Genomic DNA, 21057 nt, shown 5'->3' with positions numbered 1-21057 from the left:
AGTGCAGTAGTATCTAACTAAATGAGTGTGTTTCTAGCTCCAACAGTGCAGTAATATCTAACTAAATGAGTGTGTTTCTAGCTCCAACAGTGCAGTAGTATCTAACTAAATGAGTGTGTTTCTAGCTCCAACAGTGCAGTAATATCTAACTAAATGAGTGTGTTTCTAGCTCCAACAGTGCAGTAGTATCTAACTAAATGAGTGTGTTTCTAGCTCCAACAGTGCAGTAATATCTAACTAAATGAGTGTGTTTCTAGCTCCAACAGTGCAGTAATATCTAACTAAATGAGTGTGTTTCTAGCTCCAACAGTGCAGTAATATCTAACTAAATGAGTGTGTTTCTAGCTCCAACAGTGCAGTAGTATCTAACTAAATGAGTGTGTTTCTAGCTCCAACAGTGCAGTAATATCTAACTAAATGAGTGTGTTTCTAGCTCCAACAGTGCAGTAATATCTAACTAAATGAGTGTGTTTCTAGCTACAACAGTGCAGTAATATCTAACTAAATGAGTGTGTTTCTAGCTCCAACAGTGCAGTACTATCTAACTAAATGAGTGTGTTTCTAGCTCCAACAGTGCAGTAATATCTAACTAAATGAGTGTGTTTCTAGCTCCAACAGTGCAGTAATATCTAACTAAATGAGTGTGTTCCTAGCTCCAACAGTGCAGTACTATCTAACTAAATGAGTGTGTTCCCAGCTCCAACAGTGCAGTAATATCTAACTAAATGAGTGTGTTTCTAGCTCCAACAGTGCAGTAGTATCTAACTAAATGAGTGTGTTTCTAGCTCCAACAGTGCAGTAATATCTAACTAAATGAGTGTGTTTCTAGCTCCAACAGTGCAGTAATATCTAACTAAATGAGTGTGTTCCTAACTCCAACAGTGCAGTAATATCTAACTAAATGAGTGTGTTCCTAGCTCCAACAGTGCAGTAGTATCTAACTAAATGAGTGTGTTTCTAGCTCCAACAGTGCAGTAGTATCTAACTAAATGAGTGTGTTTCTAGCTCCAACAGTGCAGTAATATCTAACTAAATGAGTGTGTTTCTAGCTCCAACAGTGCAGTAATATCTAACTAAATGAGTGTGTTTCTAGCTCCAACAGTGCAGTAATATCTAACTAAATGAGTGTGTTTCTAGCTCCAACAGTGCAGTAATATCTAACTAAATGAGTGTGTTTCTAGCTCCAACAGTGCAGTAGTATCTAACTAAATGAGTGTGTTTCTAGCTCCAACAGTGCAGTAGTATCTAACTAAATGAGTGTGTTTCTAGCTCCAACAGTGCAGTAGTATCTAACTAAATGAGTGTGTTTCTAGCTCCAACAGTGCAGTAATATCTAACTAAATGAGTGTGTTTCTAGCTCCAACAGTGCAGTAATATCTAACTAAATGAGTGTGTTTCTAGCTCCAACAGTGCAGTAATATCTAACTAAATGAGTGTGTTTCTAGCTCCAACAGTGCAGTAGTATCTAACTAAATGAGTGTGTTTCTAGCTCCAACAGTGCAGTAGTATCTAACTAAATGAGTGTGTTCCTAGCTCCAACAGTGCAGTAATATCTAACTAAATGAGTGTGTTCCTAGCTCCAACAGTGCAGTAGTATCTAACTAAATGAGTGTGTTCCTAGCTCCAACAGTGCAGTAGTATCTAACTAAATGAGTGTGTTTCTAGCTCCAACAGTGCAGTAATATCTAACTAAATGAGTGTGTTCCTAGCTCCAACAGTGCAGTAGTATCTAACTAAATGAGTGTGTTTCTAGCTCCAACAGTGCAGTAGTATCTAACTAAATGAGTGTGTTTCTAGCTCCAACAGTGCAGTAATATCTAACTAAATGAGTGTGTTCCTAGCTCCAACAGTGCAGTAGTATCTAACTAAATGAGTGTGTTCCTAGCTCCAACAGTGCAGTAGTATCTAACTAAATGAGTGTGTTCCTAGCTCCAACAGTGCAGTAATATCTAACTAAATGAGTGTGTTCCTAGCTCCAACAGTGCAGTAATATCTAACTAAATGAGTGTGTTCCTAGCTCCAACAGTGCAGTAGTATCTAACTAAATGAGTGTGTTTCTAGCTCCAACAGTGCAGTAATATCTAACTAAATGAGTGTGTTCCTAGCTCCAACAGTGCAGTAGTATCTAACTAAATGAGTGTGTTCCTAGCTCCAACAGTGCAGTAGTATCTAACTAAATGAGTGTGTTCCTAGCTCCAACAGTGCAGTAATATCTAACTAAATGAGTGTGTTCCTAGCTCCAACAGTGCAGTAGTATCTAACTAAATGAGTGTGTTTCTAGCTCCAACAGTGCAGTAGTATCTAACTAAATGAGTGTGTTCCTAGCTCCAACAGTGCAGTAATATCTAACTAAATGAGTGTGTTTCTAGCTCCAACAGTGCAGTAGTATCTAACTAAATGAGTGTGTTTCTAGCTCCAACAGTGCAGTAATATCTAACTAAATGAGTGTGTTTCTAGCTCCAACAGTGCAGTAATATCTAACTAAATGAGTGTGTTTCTAGCTCCAACAGTGCAGTAATATCTAACTAAATGAGTGTGTTCCCAGCTCCAACAGTGCAGTAATATCTAACTAAATGAGTGTGTTCCCAGCTCCAACAGTGCAGTAATATCTAACTAAATGAGTGTGTTCCTAGCTCCAACAGTGCAGTAATATCTAACTAAATGAGTGTGTTCCTAGCTCCAACAGTGCAGTAATATCTAACTAAATGAGTGTGTTTCTAGCTCCAACAGTGCAGTAGTATCTAACTAAATGAGTGTGTTTCTAGCTCCAACAGTGCAGTAGTATCTAACTAAATGAGTGTGTTTCTAGCTCCAACAGTGCAGTAATATCTAACTAAATGAGTGTGTTTCTAGCTCCAACAGTGCAGTAATATCTAACTAAATGAGTGTGTTTCTAGCTCCAACAGTGCAGTAATATCTAACTAAATGAGTGTGTTTCTAGCTCCAACAGTGCAGTAGTATCTAACTAAATGAGTGTGTTCCCAGCTCCAACAGTGCAGTAATATCTAACTAAATGAGTGTGTTTCTAGCTCCAACAGTGCAGTAGCATCTAACTAAATGAGTGTGTTCCCAGCTCCAACAGTGCAGTAATATCTAACTAAATGAGTGTGTTTCTAGCTCCAACAGTGCAGTAATATCTAACTAAATGAGTGTGTTCCTAGCTCCAACAGTGCAGTAATATCTAACTAAATGAGTGTGTTCCCAGCTCCAACAGTGCAGTAGTATCTAACTAAATGAGTGTGTTCCTAGCTCCAACAGTGCAGTAGTATCTAACTAAATGAGTGTGTTCCCAGCTCCAACAGTGCAGTAGTATCTAACTAAATGAGTGTGTTCCTAGCTCCAACAGTGCAGTAATATCTAACTAAATGAGTGTGTTCCTAGCTCCAACAGTGCAGTAATATCTAACTAAATGAGTGTGTTCCTAGCTCCAACAGTGCAGTAGTATCTAACTAAATGAGTGTGTTCCTAGCTCCAACAGTGCAGTAGTATCTAACTAAATGAGTGTGTTTCTAGCTCCAACAGTGCAGTAGTATCTAACTAAATGAGTGTGTTCCTAGCTCCAACAGTGCAGTAATATCTAACTAAATGAGTGTGTTTCTAGCTCCAACAGTGCAGTAGTATCTAACTAAATGAGTGTGTTCCTAGCTCCAACAGTGCAGTAGTATCTAACTAAATGAGTGTGTTCCTAGCTCCAACAGTGCAGTAGTATCTAACTAAATGAGTGTGTTCCTAGCTCCAACAGTGCAGTAATATCTAACTAAATGAGTGTGTTTCTAGCTCCAACAGTGCAGTAGTATCTAACTAAATGAGTGTGTTCCTAGCTCCAACAGTGCAGTAATATCTAACTAAATGAGTGTGTTCCTAGCTCCAACAGTGCAGTAATATCTAACTAAATGAGTGTGTTTCTAGCTCCAACAGTGCAGTAATATCTAACTAAATGAGTGTGTTTCTAGCTCCAACAGTGCAGTAATATCTAACTAAATGAGTGTGTTCCTAGCTCCTACAGTGCAGTAATATCTAACTAAATGAGTGTGTTCCTAGCTCCTACAGTGCAGTAATATCTAACTAAATGAGTGTGTTCCTAGCTCCTACAGTGCAGTAATATCTAACTAAATGAGTGTGTTCCTAGCTACAACAGTGCAGTAATATCTAACTAAATGAGTGTGTTCCTAGCTCCAACAGTGCAGTAGTATCTAACTAAATGAGTGTGTTTCTAGCTCCAACAGTGCAGTAATATCTAACTAAATGAGTGTGTTCCTAGCTACAACAGTGCAGTAATATCTAACTAAATGAGTGTGTTCCTAGCTCCTACAGTGCAGTAATATCTAACTAAATGAGTGTGTTCCTAGCTCCAACAGTGCAGTAATATCTAACTAAATGAGTGTGTTCCTAGCTCCAACAGTGCAGTAGTATCTAACTAAATGAGTGTGTTTCTAGCTCCAACAGTGCAGTAGTATCTAACTAAATGAGTGTGTTCCTAGCTCCAACAGTGCAGTAGTATCTAACTAAATGAGTGTGTTCCTAGCTCCAACAGTGCAGTAGTATCTAACTAAATGAGTGTGTTCCTAGCTCCAACAGTGCAGTAGTATCTAACTAAATGAGTGTGTTCCAACAGTGCAGTAATATCTAACTAAATGAGTGTGTTCCAACAGTGCAGTAGTATCTAACTAAATGAGTGTGTTCCTAGCTCCAACAGTGCAGTAATATCTAACTAAATGAGTGTGTTCCAACAGTGCAGTAATATCTAACTAAATGAGTGTGTTCCTAGCTCCAACAGTGCAGTAATATCTAACTAAATGAGTGTGTTCCAACAGTGCAGTAATATCTAACTGAGTGTGTTTCTAGCTCCAACAGTGCAGTAGTATCTAACTAAATGAGTGTGTTCCTAGCTCCAACAGTGCAGTAGTATCTAACTAAATGAGTGTGTTTCTAGCTCCAACAGTGCAGTAATATCTAACTAAATGAGTGTGTTCCCAGCTCCAACAGTGCAGTAATATCTAACTAAATGAGTGTGTTCCTAGCTCCAACAGTGCAGTAGTATCTAACTAAATGAGTGTGTTCCTAGCTCCAACAGTGCAGTAGTATCTAACTAAATGAGTGTGTTCCCAGCTCCAACAGTGCAGTAGTATCTAACTAAATGAGTGTGTTTCTAGCTCCAACAGTGCAGTAGTATCTAACTAAATGAGTGTGTTCCTAGCTCCAACAGTGCAGTAATATCTAACTAAATGAGTGTGTTTCTAGCTCCAACAGTGCAGTAGTATCTAACTAAATGAGTGTGTTTCTAGCTCCAACAGTGCAGTAATATCTAACTAAATGAGTGTGTTTCTAGCTCCAACAGTGCAGTAGTATCTAACTAAATGAGTGTGTTTCTAGCTCCAACAGTGCAGTAATATCTAACTAAATGAGTGTGTTCCTAGCTCCAACAGTGCAGTAGTATCTAACTAAATGAGTGTGTTTCTAGCTCCAACAGTGCAGTAATATCTAACTAAATGAGTGTGTTCCTAGCTCCAACAGTGCAGTAATATCTAACTAAATGAGTGTGTTCCTAGCTCCAACAGTGCAGTAGTATCTAACTAAATGAGTGTGTTCCCAGCTCCAACAGTGCAGTAATATCTAACTAAATGAGTGTGTTCCCAGCTCCAACAGTGCAGTAGTATCTAACTAAATGAGTGTGTTCCTAACTCCAACAGTGCAGTAGTATCTAACTAAATGAGTGTGTTCCTAGCTCCAACAGTGCAGTAGTATCTAACTAAATGAGTGTGTTCCTAGCTCCAACAGTGCAGTAGTATCTAACTAAATGAGTGTGTTCCTAACTCCAACAGTGCAGTAGTATCTAACTAAATGAGTGTGTTCCTAGCTCCAACAGTGCAGTAATATCTAACTAAATGAGTGTGTTCCTAGCTCCAACAGTGCAGTAGTATCTAACTAAATGAGTGTGTTCCCAGCTCCAACAGTGCAGTAGTATCTAACTAAATGAGTGTGTTTCTAGCTCCAACAGTGCAGTACTATCTAACTAAATGAGTGTGTTCCTAGCTCCAACAGTGCAGTAATATCTAACTAAATGAGTGTGTTCCTAGCTCCAACAGTGCAGTAGTATCTAACTAAATGAGTGTGTTTCTAGCTCCAACAGTGCAGTAGTATCTAACTAAATGAGTGTGTTCCTAGCTCCAACAGTGCAGTAGTATCTAACTAAATGAGTGTGTTCCTAGCTCCAACAGTGCAGTAGTATCTAACTAAATGCTTGTGTTCCCAGCTCCAACAGTGCAGTAATATCTAACTAAATGAGTGTGTTCCTAGCTCCAACAGTGCAGTAGTATCTAACTAAATGAGTGTGTTCCTAGCTCCAACAGTGCAGTAATATCTAACTAAATGAGTGTGTTCCTAGCTCCAACAGTGCAGTAGTATCTAACTAAATGAGTGTGTTCCTAGCTCCAACAGTGCAGTAGTATCTAACTAAATGCTTGTGTTCCCAGCTCCAACAGTGCAGTAATATCTAACTAAATGAGTGTGTTCCTAGCTCCAACAGTGCAGTAGTATCTAACTAAATGAGTGTGTTCCTAGCTCCAACAGTGCAGTAATATCTAACTAAATGAGTGTGTTCCTAGCTCCAACAGTGCAGTAGTATCTAACTAAATGAGTGTGTTCCTAGCTCCAACAGTGCAGTAATATCTAACTAAATGAGTGTGTTCCCAGCTCCAACAGGGCAGTAATATCTAACTAAATGAGTGTGTTCCTAGCTCCAACAGTGCAGTAGTATCTAACTAAATGAGTGTGTTCCTAGCTCCAACAGTGCAGTAGTATCTAACTAAATGAGTGTGTTCCTAGCTCCAACAGTGCAGTAGTATCTAACTAAATGCTTGTGTTCCCAGCTCCAACAGTGCAGTAATATCTAACTAAATGAGTGTGTTCCTAGCTCCAACAGTGCAGTAGTATCTAACTAAATGAGTGTGTTCCTAGCTCCAACAGTGCAGTAATATCTAACTAAATGAGTGTGTTCCTAGCTCCAACAGTGCAGTAGTATCTAACTAAATGAGTGTGTTCCTAGCTCCAACAGTGCAGTAATATCTAACTAAATGAGTGTGTTCCCAGCTCCAACAGGGCAGTAATATCTAACTAAATGAGTGTGTTCCTAGCTCCAACAGTGCAGTAGTATCTAACTAAATGAGTGTGTTCCTAGCTCCAACAGTGCAGTAGTATCTAACTAAATGTATCTAGTATCTAACTATACACAAATCTAAAAGTACAAGAATGCAATTAAGAAATATATAAATATTAGATTGAGCGATGTCAGAGTGGCACTGACTAGAATACAGTAGAATACAGTATGTAAACATTATTAAGGTGACTAGTTAGTAAATACAGTAGAATAGAATACAGTATATACATATGAGATGAGTAAAGCATAGACTAAACTACAGTAGAATAGAATACAGTATATACATATGAGATGAGTAAAGCAGTATGTAAACATTATTAAGGTGACTAGTTAGTAAATACAGTAGAATAGAATACAGTATATACATATGAGATGAGTAAAGCAGTATGTAAACATTATTAAGGTGACTAGTTAGTAAATACAGTAGAATAGAATACAGTATATACATATGAGATGAGTACAGCAGTATGCACACATTATTAAAGTGACTAGTTAGTAAATACAGTAGAATAGAATACAGTATATACATATGAGATGAGTAAAGCAGTATGTAAACATTATTAAGGTGACTAGTGTTCCATTATTAAAGTGACCAGTGATTCCATGTCTTTGTATATGGGGCAGCAGCCTCTAAGGTGCAGGGTTGAGTAACCGGGTGGTAGCCGGCTAGTGATATATAACAGTCTGATGGCCTTGCGATAGAAGCTGTTTTGCAGTCTCTGGATGATAGCGGGGTGAACAGGCAGTGGCTCGGGTGGTTGTTGTCCTTGATGATCTTTATGGCCTTCCTGTGAGGTCGTGTGCTGTAGGTGTCCTGGAGGGCAGGTAGTTTGCCCCCGGTGATGCGTTGTGCAGAGCCTTACAGTTGCAGGGCGGTGGAGTTGCCGTACCAGGCGGTGATACAGCCCGACAGGATGCTCTCAATTGTGCATCTGTTGAGGGAGAGGTTATTTTCCTGGCACCCCTTCGTCAGGGCCCTCACCTCCTCCCTGTAGGCTGTCTGGCCGTTGTTGGTAATCAGGCCTACTATGGTTGTCGTCTGTTAACTCTGTGGTGCCTGTTCTTCTAGGAGGGACAGTAACCTGGTGAAGGAGGAAATTAAAACCTTCCTCAACAACCGCAGGATCTCCCAGGCCATCGTGGGACAGGTCACAGGTAATACATTTATTCTGCTCAGACAGCTTTCAGTGTACCTGTAGGGGGGAGGGTTACATCATTTTTGTTTGGCTATTACTGTCTTTCTGTCTAGGATATTTTCTAATGTGTTCACCCTGGCCCTCTCCTCCTCCCCTCTTTCTCCCCTCCTCCCCTCTTCCTTTCTCTCTCCCTTCTTCCCCTCTCTCTCTTCTCCTCTCCTCCTCCCCTCTTTCTCCCCTCCTCCCCTCTTCCTTTCTCTCTCCCTTCTTCCCCTCTCTCTCTTCTCCTCTCCTCCTCCCCTCTTTCTCCCCTCCTCCCCTCTTTCTTTCTCTCTCCCTTCCTCCCCTCTCTCTTCTCCTCTCCTCCTCCCTTCTTTCTCCCCTCCTCCCCTCTTCCTTTCTCTCTCCCTTCCTCCCCTCTCTCTCTTCTCCTCTCCTCCTCCCCTCTTTCTCCCCTCCTCCCCTCTTCCTTTCCCTCTCCCTTCCTCCCCTCTCTCTCTTCTCCTCTCTCTAGGTATCAGTCAGAGTTACATCTCCCAGTGGTTGCTGCAGCAGGGCTTGGAGATGAGCGACTCCAAACGCAGATCTTTCTACCGTTGGTACCTGCTAGAGAAGAACAACCCAGGTAAGAGCCACGGTAGGAGGTGGAGGCTACTGTTTGCTGGGTCTGTCGGGGAGGGAGGAAAGGGTTCATGTTGACTCTATGACACGTTTATGGGCTCTTTTAGGAGCTGTTTGTCCATTAGTTTATGTCCCGTCTCTTGTCTCCTGATCTCTGTCCTTCACTGAACTCTAGCCAGCCCTGTGTGTGTGTGTGTGTGTGTGTGTGTGTGTGTGTGTGTGTGTGTGTGTGTGTGTGTGTGTGTGTGTGTGTGTGTGTGTGTGTGTGTGTGTGTGTGTGTGTGTGTGTGTGTGTGTGTGTGTGTGTGTTCGTCCGAGTGGGGGGTTGGCAGGTAGCCTAGTGGTTAGAGCGTTGGACTAGTAACCGAAAGGTTGCAAGTTCGAATCCCCGAGCTGACAAGGTACAAATCTGTCGTTCTGCCCCTGAACAGGCAGTTAACCCACTGTTCCTAGGCCGTCATTGAAAATAAGAATTTGTTCTTAACTGACTTGCCTAGTAAAATAAATAAAATAATTTTTTAATTAAGACGAGCTAGAGTAGCATCGTGACCTGATGAGAGAATTAACACCAACCACAGACATGCACTAGGACGGTTTTCTAAACAACACTAAAGGTTTTGCTCAATTCTACGTCAGCAAACGATGAAATAAATAAATAAATAATGGAATGTTTAAGCTACGTCCCACCAGACAAGTGATTTTTACTCCTATGTCAGTCACATGCATGAAATAAGCGCCTCCTCACACCATCTCCTCTCCTATGTCAGTCATATGCATGAAATAAGCGCCTCCTCACACCATCTCCTCTCCTATGTCAGTCACATGCATGAAATAAGCGCCTCCTCATACCATCTCCTCTCCTATGTCAGTCACATGCATGAAATAAGCGCCTTCTCATACCATCTCCTCTCCTTTGTCACTGCTGCTATCTTTCTGTGGTACTCAGTCGTGTTTCTGGACGTGCTGGTTTTCATTCCTACGTGGCTAACAATGATAACTCTTATCGCAACGCTAACAGAGATGCTAATTCTGGATACAAATGCTAACGTGTTGCCTAGCATTTCTCTACGCTTTTTCCCCTACCGAGCAGGCACTTTAATAATTCTACAATTATTTGCTTCTTTGGCGCTAAATACCTGTTCAGAACAGAACTCCAACGTTCAGTATGATTCGGCGATAAAACAAGTTATTTCTGGCCTGCCATTTTAATAAACTATATTCCTGTTGATAGCCATATAAACAGGTCATTTTGATTGACTGCAAGTATCAACTTGGCTTCTGCTAAAACTCTCAAAACGTCTCTGTATATCTGGCTTTGGCCTGACCACTGGTTTGGTTTTGTCCTGAAGGGCTGAGGTGGAGTGAAAGCCAGCATGGCCCGGCGGGTCTGGGCCTGGGGCTCAGTGGTCTCGGCCAGGGGCTGGGACAAAACCTGGGCTCTGGACCCAGGTCAGCCAGGGGAGGGGACAGAGACGTCACGGCGACGGGCAACGCCGCCACGGGCACCACGGCCGCTACAGCCGCGACCGCCTCCACCACCTGGGGCAGACAGAGAGAACTGCTGATGCACCTGCTGCCATGGTACACTGCAGCCTCCTCACAGCCAGGTAACCAGCCTCCCCACAGCCAGGTAACCAGGTAACCAGCCTCCCCACAGCCAGGTAACCAGCCTCCTCACAGCCAGGAAACCAGCCTCCTCACATCCAGGTAACCAGCCTCCTCACATCCAGGTAACCAGCTTCCCCACATCCAGGTAACCAGCCTCCTCACATCCAGGTAACCAGCCTCCTCACATCCAGGTAACCAGCCTCCTCACATCCAGGTAACCAGCTTCCCCACATCCAGGTAACCAGCCTCCTCACATCCAGGTAACCAGCCTCCTCACAGCCAGGTAACCAGCCTCCTCACAGCCAGGTAACCAGCCTCCTCACAGCCAGGTAACCAGCCTCCTCACAGCCAGGTAACCAGCCTCCTCACAGCCAGGTAACCAGCCTCCTCACAGCCAGGTAACCAGCCTCCTCACAGCCAGGTAACCAGCCTCCTCACAGCCAGGTAACCAGCCTCCTCACAGCCAGGTAACCAGCCTCCTCACAGCCAGGTAACCAGCCTCCTCACAGCCAGGTAACCAGCCTCCTCACAGCCAGGTAACCAGCCTCCCCACAGCCAGGTAACCAGCCTCCTCACAGCCAGGTAACCAGCCTCCCCACAGCCAGGTAACCAGCCTCCCCACAGCCAGGTAACCAGCCTCCCCACAGCTAGGTAACCAGCCTCCTCACAGCCAGGTAACCAGCCTCCCCACAGCTAGGTAACCAGCCTCCTCACAGCCAGGTAACCAGCCTCCTCACAGCCAGGTAACCAGCCTCCTCACAGCCAGGTAACCAGCCTCCTCACAGCTAGGTAACCAGCCTCCTCACAGCCAGGTAACCCCCCCCCCCCCCCCTCCTCTCCTCCAGGGTTATAGTGCAGTATAAACTGGGTTTACATTTAGTTTTGTATATCGTTTCACATTTGAATTGTCTTTTTGGCCAAATCAGATTTTGGAATGGAATAAAGGTGTGAGGCCTGTATTATTTTAGACTCAATAAGGGCATTGTGTTGTGTGACATCTGTCTGAGTCATGGAGGACTGGAGCTGACACATGCCTGTGATCACATGACCTAGTCCACTCTGTCTGACACATGCCTGTGATCACATGACCTAGTCCACTCTGTCTGACACATGCCTGTGATCACATGATCTAGCCTGCATGTCTACAGTGCATTCGGATATTATTCAGACCACTTCCCCTTTTCCAAATGTTGTTACGTTATAGCCTCGTTCTAAAATGGATTGAATAAAAAATATGAGGTCCCACAGTTGACAGTGCATGTCAGAGCAAAAACAAAGCCACGAGGTCGAAGGAATTGTCTGTAGATCTGGGGAAGGGTATGCAGCATTGAAGGTCCCCAAGAACACAGTGGCCTCCATCATTCTGCAGCATTGAAGGTCCCCAAGAACACAGTGGCCTCCATCATTCTGCAGCATTGAAGGTCCCCAAGTACACAGTGGCCTCCATCATTCTGCAGCATTGAAGGTCCCCAAGAACACAGTGGCCTCCATCATTCTGCAGCATTGAAGGTCCCCAAGTACACAGTGGCCTCCATCATTCTGCAGCATTGAAGGTCCCCAAGAACACAGTGGCCTCCATCATTCTGCAGCATTGAAGGTCCCCAAGAACACAGTGGCCTCCATCATTCTGCAGCATTGAAGGTCCCCAAGAACACAGTGGCCTCCATCATTCTGCAGCATTGAAGGTCCCCAAGAACACAGTGGCCTCCATCATTCTGCAGCATTGAAGGTCCCCAAGAACACAGTGGCCTCCATCATTCTGCAGCATTGAAGGTCCCCAAGAACACAGTGGCCTCCATCATTCTGCAGCATTGAAGGTCCCCAAGAACACAGTGGCCTCCATCATTCTGCAGCATTGAAGATCCCCAAGAACACTGTGGCCTCCATCATTCTGCAGCATTGAAGGTCCCCAAGAACACAGTGGCCTCCATCATTCTGCAGCATTGAAGGTCCCCAAGAACACAGTGGCCTCCATCATTCTGCAGCATTGAAGGTCCCCAAGAACACAGTGGCCTCCATCATTCTGCAGCATTGAAGGTCCCCAAGAACACAGTGGCCTCCATCATTCTGCAGCATTGAAGGTCCCCAAGAACACAGTGGCCTCCATCATTCTGCAGCATTGAAGGTCCCCAAGAACACAGTGGCCTCCATCATTCTGCAGCATTGAAGGTCCCCAAGAACACAGTGGCCTCCATCATTCTGCAGCATTGAAGATCCCCAAGAACATAGTGGCCTCCACCATTCTTTAATGGAAGAAGTTTGGAAACACCAAGACTCTTCCTAGAGCTGGCCGCCCGGCCAAACTGAACAATGGGTGGAGAAGGGCCTTGGTCAGGGAGAAGACCAAGAACCCGATGGTCACTCTGACAGCTCTCCAGCGTTCCTCTGTGGAGATGGGAGAACCTTCCAGAAGGACAACCATCTATGCGGCATTCCACCAATCAGGCCTTTACGGTAGAGTGGCCAGACGGAAGCCACTCCTCAGTAAAAGGCACATGATGGCCCTATTGGGAGTGTCAGACCATGAGAAACAAGATTATCTGGTCCGATGAAACTAAGAATGGACTGAATGCCAAGTATCACGTCAGGAGGAAACCTGGCACCATCCCTACGGTGACGCATGGTGGTGGCAGCATCATGCTGTGGGGATGTTTTTTAGCGGCAAGGACTGGGAGACTAGTCCGGATCGAGGGAAAGATGAACGGAGCAAAGTACAGAGAGATCCTTGATGAAAACCTGCTCCAGAGCTCTCAGGACCTCAGACTGGGGCGAAGGTTCACCTTCCAACAGGACAACGACCCTTAGCACACAGCCAAGACAATGCAGGAGTAGCTTCGGGACAAGTCTCTGAATGTCTATGAGAGGCCCAGCCAGAGCCCGGACTTGAACCCGATCGAACATCTCTGGAGAAACTTGCAGCGACGATCCCCATCCAACTTCACAGAGCTTGAGAGGATCTGCAGAGAAGAATAGGAGAAACTCCTCGAATACAGCTGTGCCAAGCTTGTAACGTCATACCCAAGAAGAATCGATGCTGTAATCGCTGCCTCTGTTGCTTCAGCAAAGTACTGAGTAAAGGGTCTGAGTACTTTATTTAAATTTGATATTTCATGTTATTATTCGTAAAAAAAAAAAAAACATGTTTTACCTTTCTCATTGTGTGTGTAGATAAGGGGAAACAACATGTTTTACCTTCTCATTGTGTGTGTAGATAAGGGGAAAAAACAACATGTTTTACCTTTCTCATTGTGTGTGTAGATAAGGGGAAAAAACAACATGTTTTACCTTTCTCATTGTGTGTGTAGATAAGGGGAAAAAACAATAAGTTTTACCTTTCTCATTGTGTGTGTAGATAAGGGGAAAAAACAATAATCGTTTTTTTGAAAAAGGCTGTAACGTAACACCATTTTGAAATAGTCAAGGGGTCTGAATACTTTACGAATGTGCTTGTATGTCCACTGTCTGTCCTCCTGATGGGTTTTCACTGTGTCCTGTATCGTAAATGTTGTCTTGAAACAGGTTTATACTTTCTTCAATAACTATTTTATTTTGCTATCAGGCTACTAGTTGCAATCAGTGATCTTTTTAAATGTTTTTAATTTAAAAATGTTCTCCTCTGTTTTTTTTAAATGTCATCCCTCCCTCCCTGTCACCCGCTATAGGTGCTACCCTGTCGATGCGCTCCCTGGTGAAGGAGGAGCCTGATTGGAGGACGGGGGTCAGCCCCGGAGAGAGGGGCGGGGTGGCGGGCGGTCCTCTTAGGCTGCGGAGGGGAAGCAGGTTCACCTGGAGGAAGGAGTGCCAGTCCATCATGGAGAGGTGAGCCAATCACAGACCCTGATTGAGTCCGGTTTCCATGACAACCGATCCAAAACAGATTTTCCACCAATGGTGGTTGAGTCTATTCATGTCAGTGATTCTGTCACTAAACATTTTTAGGGGTGCGTTCATTTCGTTTCAACGTTTGCTACGTTGCGTGGCGGTTTGTATTGAATGACAACATTTCCCCAAAATAGTGTATTTTTAAGGTGTATTTACTCCCCTTTTTTGTGATTGATGAGGTGTGGCTTGATCAATACAGGTGTGGCCATTTTAAATTGCTTGAGCCGCACTGAGAATTCGGGAAAAGCTTGAAAGCCAACTGTCCAATAATCTAGAACACTGCTGTGTGGACATGTTTTTGGAGTCTGAGTGCTTTACTCTACGAGGGCCAGTGGTCCCCAACCCTGATCTGGGCTGGAGAGCTATGCTGGAGAGCTATGCTGGAGAGCTATGCTGGAGAGCTATGCTGGAGAGCTATGGGTTGTCCAGGCCTTTATTCCAGCCCAGCACTAAACAATAAAAGCGGTTGAGTCTATTGACGTTTGTGATAAGGCTTCTAATTTAACTCCCGAGTGACGCAGTGGTCTAAGACACTGCATCTCAGTGCTAGAGGCCTGGTTTGATCCCCGGGCTGTATCACAACCGTCCATGATCAGGTGTCCCATAGGGCGGCACGCAATTGGCCCAGCGTCGTCCTGGTTAGGGGAGGGTTTGGTCAGGGGGGGGGAAGGCTGTCATTGTAAAATAAGAATTTGTCTTTAACTGACTTGCCTAGTCGACATGATTCAATGACAAGGTGTGGCCCTAACAATGTCACCTTGTCATTGAATCATGTCGATTGTTTTTATTTTATTTTAAATTTAACCATTTTTTAACTAGGTAAGTCAGTTAAGAACAAATTCTTATTTTACAAGACAGCCTTCCCCCCGACCAAACCCTCCCCTAACCAGGACACATTGGGCTTGTTAAGGCTCTGAAGTCCAAACAATTGGGTCGCATATACGGCAAAATATCGATAGCATCACGGTTGCACCATTTATCTAGCTCAACCAGGTCAAAAAAAGATCTGACCTACAGTACATGTATATTTGAGTCATTTAGCAGACACTCCAGACTAGACGGCTCAATCAGCTATAGACGGTGTCACCTATCGCCACCACATCACACAGCTGTACAGCTAGTCCTGCTGCTGAGGCTGATGGGGATTTTTAGTCATGCCGGATGTGACTGTGATCAGATAATTTAGGAGGGGTCCTTTTAATGTGGATAAACTGTACTTCCACCCCTGCTTACTGACCACTCCCAACCTACTACTGCCAACCTGAAGAATAAACTACTATTGAATTCATTTCATTATCAAGGTGTGTCATTTTGTGGTTCTCTTTCATTGCAAAAAAAACCCACTTTAATCTCATCAGGTGTTTGTTTGCAGCATGACACGTGGAATTCACTTTGTTACATTAAGGTTCATGTGGATGTTTTAAGAGGGACTCTTCATTCAAAATGTATACATCACATATGATCATTTATCTGTGAGATTGTTGGGGTTGCCTAGCGGTTAGAGCGTTGGGCCAGTAACCGAAAGGTTGCTGGAATGAATCCCAGAGCTGACAAGGTAAAAATCTGTTGTTCTGCCCCTGAACAAGGCAGTTAACCCACTGTTCCTCGGCCGTCATTGTAAATAAGAATTTGTACTTGCCGAGTTAAACTAAGATAAAATATGTGATTTAATGACATTGTGTAAAGTGTTGAAAGTGTACTACTCAATTCAATACCTTCTAGTGGAACACTGTTGCACTTCCTGTTGTACTGTAAAATGGCCTAGAAATGGTTGCTGGAATGAATAAGAGGCTTTGGATCCAGTCAGTTTTGCAGTGACATTATTGTGTGTAGATTGATGAGGAGAAATATATATGTAATCCATTTTAGAACAACGCTGTAATGTAACAATAAGGGGGTCTGAATACTTTCCGAATGCTCTCTATATTACCGGCGCAACATTTTGTCTCGTCCTATAGCGGGATCGCATTTTCCGTTCATAAACCATGTCGTGGACCGTTTTTTTAAAACTACTCTCTCGTTGACGTCGTTAACCATCTGTTTACACTTTGTTCAGTCGTGTTAACTCGTCGGTGGGCGAGCTGAGGGGCCGCGGGAAAGAAAGGGGATCAATGATCATAGCAACACACTTTCTTCGCTAGCAATGAATGTATGACTCTTGTCATTCCACGTCGTCATCACAAACCCGCCATTTTTTGTTTTTTTAAAGAGACAGTGTACAATTTTCAAGGTGTTGCGTCTCAATAGGAAAACAGAGTGCTTTTAGACTGAAACCTACTATTTACACATGGCTTTTGTAATTTCACCGACCGGTGTTTTGTATAAACATTTTAGTTTTCATAATAGACTGAATGTATTTCGTTTCTAGGTTACAAACATGTCCTTTCGAAAGTAGCTAGAATTCATATAGTTCGTGTCTCAATAAATTGTAAAAAAAAAAAAACATATTTTATATGATGCTCCTCTTTTTTAAATGAATGAATTTTTTTTATTCACAGCCTATTATGTATCTTTACAGATTCTTTATAACCACTCTATGGTTTTCTGTTTTTTTGTGTTTTTTTTTTTAAACAGGGCGCCTAATATAAGCGATCGACTCCTCTGTGATATTTCTTAGCAGAGGGCACTCTCAGTAATGAGAAATACACAGGTACTTAGACAAGCCACACCATCCCACCAGCTCTCTGGATTACGCAATACCACTGCAGTGCTGCTACTCCTTTTATGGGCTAGTTTAGAGTCACTGAAGGACAGCAACATAATTAGACCCAACCAAATCATGAGAAAACAAAAAGATAATTACTTGACACAATGGAAAGAATTAACAAAAAAACTGAGCAAACTAGAATGCTATTTGGCTCTACACAGAGAGTACACAGCGGCAGAATACCTGACCACTGTGACTGACCCAAACTTAAGGAAAGCTTTGACTATGTACAGACTCAGTGAACATAGCCTTGCTATTGAGAGAGGCCGCCATAGGCAGACCTGGCTCTCAAGTGCTCACTGCCCACAAAAGGAGGTGGAAACTGAGCTGCACTTCCTAACCTCCTGCCCAATGTATGACCATATTAGAGAGACATATTTCCCTCAGATTACACAGATCCACAAAGAATTCGAAAACAAATCCAATTTTGATAAACTCCCATATCTCCCATATCACTTTTGTATATTATCTACCTCACTTGCTTTGGCAATGTAAACATATGTTTCCCATACCAATAAAGCCCTTGAATTGAATTGAGAGAGGGGAGGGGCATGGAGAGAAAAAGAGAGGGGCAGGAAGAGAAAAGGAGAGAGGGGAGGGGCATGGAAAGAAAAAGAGGAGGGGCAGGAAGAGAAAGGGAGAGAGGGGAGGGGCATGGAGAGAGGGGAGGAGCAGGAGGAGAAAAGGAGAGAGGGGAGGGGCATGGAGAGAAAAGGAGAGAGGGGAGGGGCATGGAAAGAAAAGGAGAGAGGGGAGGGGCAGGAAGAGAAAAGGAGAGAGGGGAGGGGCATGGAGAGGAGGGGAGGGGCATGGAGAGGAGGGGAGGGGCATGAAGAGAAAAGGAGAGAGGGGAGGGGCAGGAAGAGAAAAGGAGAGATGGGAGGGGCAGGAAGAGAAAAGGAGAGAGGGGAGGGGCATGGAAAGAAAAGGAGAGAGGGGAGGGGCAGGAAGAGAAAAGGAGAGAGGGGAGGGGCATGGAGAGAAAAGGAGAGGGGAGGGGCATGGAGAGAAAAGGAGAGATGGGAGGGGCAGGAAGAGAAAAGGAGAGAGGGGAGGGGCATGGAAAGAAAAGGAGAGAGGGGAGGGGCAGGAAGAGAAAAGGAGAGAGGGGAGGGGCATGGAGAGAAAAGGAGAGGGGAGGGGCATGGAGAGAAAAGGAGAGAGGGGAGGGGCAAGAAGAGAAAAGGAGAGAGGGGAGGGGCATGGAAAGAAAAAGAGAGGAGGGGCAGGAAGAGAAAAGGAGAGAGGGGAGGGGCATGGAAAGAAAAAGAGGGGCAGGAAGAGAAAGGGAGAGAGGGGAGGGGCATGGAGAGAAAAGGAGAGAGGGGAGGGGCATGGAAAGATGGGGGGAAGAGAGAGATGGGGGGAATGGGGGGAAGAGAGAGATGGGGGGGGGGGAATGGAAAGAAGAGAGGGGGGGGAATGGAAAGAAGAGAGGAGAGGGGCGTGGAGAGGAGAGGGGCGTGGAGAGGAGAGGGGCGTGGAGAGGAGAGGGGCGTGGAGAGGAGAGGGAGAGGGGCGTGGAGAGGAGAGAAGAGGCAGAGGGGCGTGGAGAGAAAATCTGACGAAGCTGGGCCAATTGTGTGCCTCCCTATGGGACTCCCAATCACGGCCGGTTGTGATACAGCCTGGATTCAAACCAGGGTGTCTGTTGTAATGCCTCTAGCACTGAGATGCAGTGCCTTTAGACCGCGTAGCCACTCGGGAGCCCAACCACTCGGGAATCTAACCCAAACCACACTGCTAACCTTAAATTAAGACAAAAAAAAAAAACGATTTTCTTTCACCCCATGAATCTTACGATATGGATGTTGTCTGTGGTAACCAGTGGAAACATTTGGTGCAGTTTATCTTTCTGTTATTGTTACATTTGGTTATTATTTATGTCCTCCTAGAAGAGGAGTGGCTAGTTTGCCCTTATATGGTTAATGGCCCTGATTTAGGCTGATGTAGCTGCACTCTCATTGGCTGGATGGTGTCTTTCTCCCGCCTCCACTATGATGATCTCATTGGCTGGATGGTGTCTGGATGGTGTCTTTCTCCCGCCTCCACAGATTTGGTTATGGTCATGGGCAGGAAGGACTCATCTTTCTGTTTTCTTATTGGCTATCAAGTTTCTTCATGGAGAACCAGTACCCTGACGAGGCAAAGAGAGAGGAGATCGCTAACGCCTGCAACTCAGTCATCCAGAAACCCGGTCAGTTTGGTTTGTTTGGCAAGACACCTGTAATCAATCTGTCTGTTAGGTCTCTCAAATGTCTGCTTTGTCAATCGAAAATCATGTTTAAAAAGGCTCTCATTTTGTCATGAAGAGAGAGCAGCTCACCCAATGAAATATATTCACTTGTTCATCTTTTTTTTTTTTCCTGTTGTCATTACCCAGGAGGCAAGCTGTCTGAGTTTGAGCGTGTCACGGCTCTGAAGGTGTACAATTGGTTCGCCAACCGCCGGAAGGAGATGAAGAGGCGGGCTAATATAGGTGAGAATCTCTGATGCTCAACACCGAGTGTCGCACGCCACACCGAGTGTCGCACGCCACACCGAGTGTCGCACGCCACACCGGATCCCGCACGCCACACCGAGTGTCGCACGCCACACCGAGTGTCGCACGCCACACCGAGTGTCGCACGCCACACCGAGTGTCGCACGCCACACCGAGTGTCGCACGCCACACCGAGTGTCGCACGCCACACCGAGTGTCGCACGCCACACCGAGTGTCGCACGCCACACCGAGTCCCGCACGCCACACCGAGTCCCGCACGCCACACCGAGTCCCGCACGCCACACCGAGTCCCGCACGCCACACCGAGTCCCGCACGCCACACCGAGTCCCGCACGCCACACCGAGTCCCGCACGCCACACCGAGTCCCGCACGCCACACCGAGTCCCGCACGCCACACCGAGTCCCGCACGCCACACCGAGTCCCGCACGCCACACCGAGTCCCGCACGCCACACCGAGTCCCGCACGCCACACCGAGTCCCGCACGCCACACCGAGTCCCGCACGCCACACCGAGTCCCGCACGCCACACCGAGTCCCGCACGCCACACCGAGTCCCGCACGCCACACCGAGTCCCGCACGCCACACCGAGTCCCGCACGCCACACCGAGTCCCGCACGCCACACCGAGTCCCGCACGCCACACCGAGTCCCGCACGCCACACCGAGTCCCGCACGCCACACCGAGTCCCGCACGCCACACCGAGTCCCGCACGCCACACCGAGTCCCGCACGCCACACCGAGTCCCGCACGCCACACCGAGTCCCGCACGCCACACCGAGTCCCGCACGCCACACCGAGTCCCGCACGCCACACCGAGTCCCGCACGCCACACCGAGTCCCGCACGCCACACCGAGTCCCGTGTCCCGCACGCCACACCGAGTCCCGTGTGTCGCACGCCACACCGAGTCTCGCACGCCACACCGAGTCCCGCACGCCACACCGAGCCGTACATCAGGGACCATCAACTAGATTCAGCCGCGGTATGTTTTTTTCCGAAAGCGGATGGTTTGCGGGACCAGAACACAATTGCAAATAATTTGTAGACTGGAAATAGATCGCAAGTAGTTTCCCCTCTCTCATTCGTTATTTACCTTCCTTACTCTTTCCTTCCTCCCCTCTCTCGCTCCCTCAGAGGCGGCCATCTTGGAGAGTCATGGTATCGAGGTTCGCAGCCCGAGCTGTCACTCAAACGGGGAGGAGCTGGAGCCACATGACTACGCAGAGCAAGTGAATCAACGATTCTCAGAGCAGGTGAGTCAGTGAATCAACGATTCTCAGAGCAGGTGAGTCAGTGAATCAACGATTCTCAGAGCAGGTGAGTCAGTGAATCAACGATTCTCAGAGCAGGTGAGTCAGTGAATCAACGATTCTCAGAGCAGGTGAGTCAGTGAATCAACGATTCTCAGAGCAGGTGAGTCAGTGAATCAACGATTCTCAGA

The 21057-nt window shown here is 45.6% G+C and overlaps 1 protein-coding gene across 3 annotated transcripts in view; it reads left to right on the top strand.

Moving 5' to 3' along the window:
• Nucleotides 1-21057, top strand: part of LOC109884030 (homeobox-containing protein 1-like) — a 38234-nt gene that overhangs the window by 12668 nt on the left and 4509 nt on the right. For all 3 annotated transcript variants that reach the window (XM_031789077.1, XM_031789079.1, XM_031789078.1), the window contains 7 exons: nucleotides 8226-8311; nucleotides 8807-8917; nucleotides 10263-10520; nucleotides 14184-14340; nucleotides 19225-19307; nucleotides 19494-19589; nucleotides 20751-20869. In XM_031789077.1, the coding sequence (XP_031644937.1) occupies nucleotides 8226-8311; nucleotides 8807-8917; nucleotides 10263-10520; nucleotides 14184-14340; nucleotides 19225-19307; nucleotides 19494-19589; nucleotides 20751-20869 (910 nt within the window). The remainder of the gene's footprint in view (nucleotides 1-8225; nucleotides 8312-8806; nucleotides 8918-10262; nucleotides 10521-14183; nucleotides 14341-19224; nucleotides 19308-19493; nucleotides 19590-20750; nucleotides 20870-21057) is intronic.

Source organism: Oncorhynchus kisutch, linkage group LG14, assembly GCF_002021735.2.
Source record: "Oncorhynchus kisutch isolate 150728-3 linkage group LG14, Okis_V2, whole genome shotgun sequence".
NCBI classification, from domain to species: Eukaryota; Metazoa; Chordata; class Actinopteri; order Salmoniformes; family Salmonidae; genus Oncorhynchus; species Oncorhynchus kisutch.
This window is presented reverse-complemented; position numbering and strand designations above follow the sequence as displayed.